At 52.6% G+C, this 2,997-nt stretch overlaps 1 protein-coding gene across 1 annotated transcript in view; it reads left to right on the top strand.

The window, feature by feature from the left end:
* PCDH19 (protocadherin 19) overlaps positions 1-2,997 on the top strand; it is a gene marked incomplete at both ends in the record, with an annotated part of 51,454 nt that overhangs the window by 29,290 nt on the left and 19,167 nt on the right. The window contains 2 exon segments of the mRNA XM_009865134.1: positions 74-133; positions 135-238. Coding sequence (XP_009863436.1) covers positions 74-133; positions 135-238 — 164 coding nt within the window.

Consider the following 2,997-nt stretch of genomic DNA (forward strand, 5'->3'; position numbering starts at 1 on the left):
CACTGCAGTGCTGTGGGGTGACAGGGACTGCCTTGTCCCACCCTGTGAGTCACGGCTGTGTCTCCCCCAGCAGCTCCACGTTCAAGGACTTGGAGGGGAACAGTCTGAAGGACAGCGGCCATGAGGAGAGTGAAAGACAGCGAGCACGACGTGCAGCGGGGCCTCTACTGCGACACGGCTGTCAATGACGTGCTGAACACCAGCGTCCCCTCCATGGGGTCCCAGGGTCCCGAGCAAGGTGAGCCACTGCCGTGCGCGCTGGGGGGCTGCCCGCCACTCCCCCGGACCCCACACGTCCCTCCTGGTGGCTCCAGTGCTGCCACAATGGGCGTAGGACAAGGATGCTTAACACGTGCTGGGGATAATGCTGTACATCGTTAGAGTGCTGGGTAGATGAAATTAATCTTCACGCCACACCCGTCAGGTAAGACAGCCGTTAGGATTATCCTCTCTTTCCCAGGTCGAAAACCCAAGGCCCTGAGCATCCTCCCGACAGCGATCGAGCGGCAGAGTTGGGATTAGGGCTGACTTTACCGGTGTCATGGCCAGGGCTGGTCCCTGCCAGCTCCTCTCTGGAGCAGGGACTGTGTGTCCTGCCCCCTGTGCTCTGCTCGCCCTCCCCAGAGCTTGTGCAACTTTTCAAGGGGTCAGGAGAGCATGTAGGCAATTCATCGGGCATCCCGCGAGGGATTAGCTCTGGCCAGCGGGCGAGGATTTGTATTTTTTCCCCAGAGAGGCGGCGAGGTTTCGGCTCTTACGCATCCCCACGTGCAGGGTTGAAGCCCTGCTCCGCAAACCAGACTGGTGTTAGCTAGAGGAGAGAAGTCAGAGGAGTTCAGCTGAGCCCAAGCTGTCATTTGTACTTGGGCATGAATGTCGCTTTTAATGTCTGACGGATGCAAACATCCTATGCAAACATCCTGTCTTTTTCAATTAAGAAGCCTGAATGCGGTTTGGTGCTCCGGCACAGGGGAGCCTCGGGGCGCTTGGCTATATCTTGAGATAAGCCGTAGCAGAGGCTCAACTGGAAGCCCCACTGCTAAAAGACTTAAGGATATGAAAACAAAATGCTGTGATTATGAACTGGTCTTCAGCTGTTTAATTCAATTCATGGTAAACATCATTAAAAGCCTTGGTTTTGCTGTCATAAAAGAGTCAAACGGGGGAGAGAGAGTTCTTGCCATCTGCGCCGCCGAATGTTTTGTAGTGTGTTTTTTTTTTTCTAGAGAGAAGCTGATCGCTGTATTAATTCTCGGTAGAGTCTGTTAAATGGCCATAGTTAACCCTGTAAGACTCCACGAGGAGGGGAACACAGAGGTCACCTACCCATTCCACACTGCCAGCCATGCTAATTGGAGAGGGATGGCATCCACAGTGATAATGTATTTCCAGACAACCCTATTGTGGCCAAAGATGAAAAAAATTAAACATTTATATAACTGTACAGTGGCAGTTTAATTCTCTGCGGACCGGCGCCGTGTCAGAGAATGCGGGCTGATAGCTATCATTTATTATTCTTCCATTACAAAGAAATGCTTTTTCATTTCGATCAGGAGAGGGTTTCCTAAGATGCGTTTGCAGTAAGGGATGACAGTTGGAGCAAAAATGTTCATAATTGATTCCCGTCCTGTTGAATGGTCTGAGCAACATCTGTTAATTTTTTGTCACATTTCTTCGGAAAAGAAAAACAATCTCAGTGGACTCCAGATAGGGTTTTACAGAGATTACATTTCTGATAACTCTGCGCGCTGGCTCTGTTGTGCACCAGATAACAATGCAAATAAGTTAAAAGGGGATGAGTTGGAGGCAGAGCTCGCTGGAGGAGTCAGGTGGAACTAAATATGGTCCAATCCACTGTAACTTGAGCTCCTCATTGCATGTAAAATACCCCCCAAAATTCAGGAATGTTTCCAGAAGGCGATTTCCAAAGGCAACCCGTGTGTCTGGCTCCCAGTTCCGTGATGGCCAGGAGGTTAGTGCTCTTGGCTTTGGTTTATTTTGCACTTCGTTGCCATCCCACTGGACCTACAGGCAGGGAGGTGTGCAGGGGGACCAGCCCCCCTTTCCGTGGGACCCACACTGTCTCATGGGAAGGAGCAGAGGGGGACTCACCTGCGAGGTTATCAGGATGTTTGTGGAGCTGAGAGGAGCAGTGCAGGCGGGGCAGTTAGTGGTTACTGTCACAGAAGCTGAAAAAAAAAAAAAGGTTAAAACCAGTATTTTCTGAGCTGATTTGTCAAGCAGGTGCTGCAGAAAATAATCAGAAAAATCAAGATGCTGAGAGATGGGGATAACGTGGTTCCCGCATGATTAAAGCGATGGTTTTGGCATGGCAATTTTTGCCTGATTTGGGGTCAGAGCGGCAGGGTGAGGAGGAGACATGGCAAGTTCAGGGCCGAGGATGCATGAGGACCAGTGGGCTGACCACCACTCCGAGCACAGAATCTATAGCCAAAGGGCTGCCTGGTAGCTCACGTCCCCGTGCTTGGCCTTCGCTCGCCATCTGTGCCCAGCCCCAGAGAGATGCACTGGGAGAGCTGTGGGAGTCTGCTCGCTGGTGGTCCTGCCTGGGAGCCCGGCAAGGTGCCCCCATGGCCAGGGTCTGCTGGGCTGGGATCTCGGCTAGTGACACCACGAGTCCTTCGTGAGTGGCCAACTCAGCCTTCGTCCAGATAATTCAGGGGTCTTTATCTGCTGGGTGGGTAATCCTGGGTCTGGCAGAAATCCTTGCAGCTTGGGGGTGGAGGATGATCCTTTCTGAGGTGGCACTGGGGGGTTGGTGTGGACCTGTCTGGCCAGCCTTCACCTGCTGAGATGCTGGATTTCCTGCAAAAAGAGGTGGGCGTGGAGTAGGCAGGGGTGAGTCCAAGCTGCTTTAGTGTTCTTAAACCAGTATGTGAGCCTGGTACTGGTGATGAGTACATGGCCATGGGAGCCCCAGGGACATGCTCCAGTGGCCTCTGGGCTCCCACTCTTGGGTGGAAGGGACACCAGCTG

This window comes from Apaloderma vittatum, unplaced genomic scaffold (assembly GCF_000703405.1).
Source record: "Apaloderma vittatum isolate BGI_N311 unplaced genomic scaffold, ASM70340v1 scaffold30612, whole genome shotgun sequence".
In the NCBI taxonomy this organism is placed as follows: Eukaryota; Metazoa; Chordata; class Aves; order Trogoniformes; family Trogonidae; genus Apaloderma; species Apaloderma vittatum.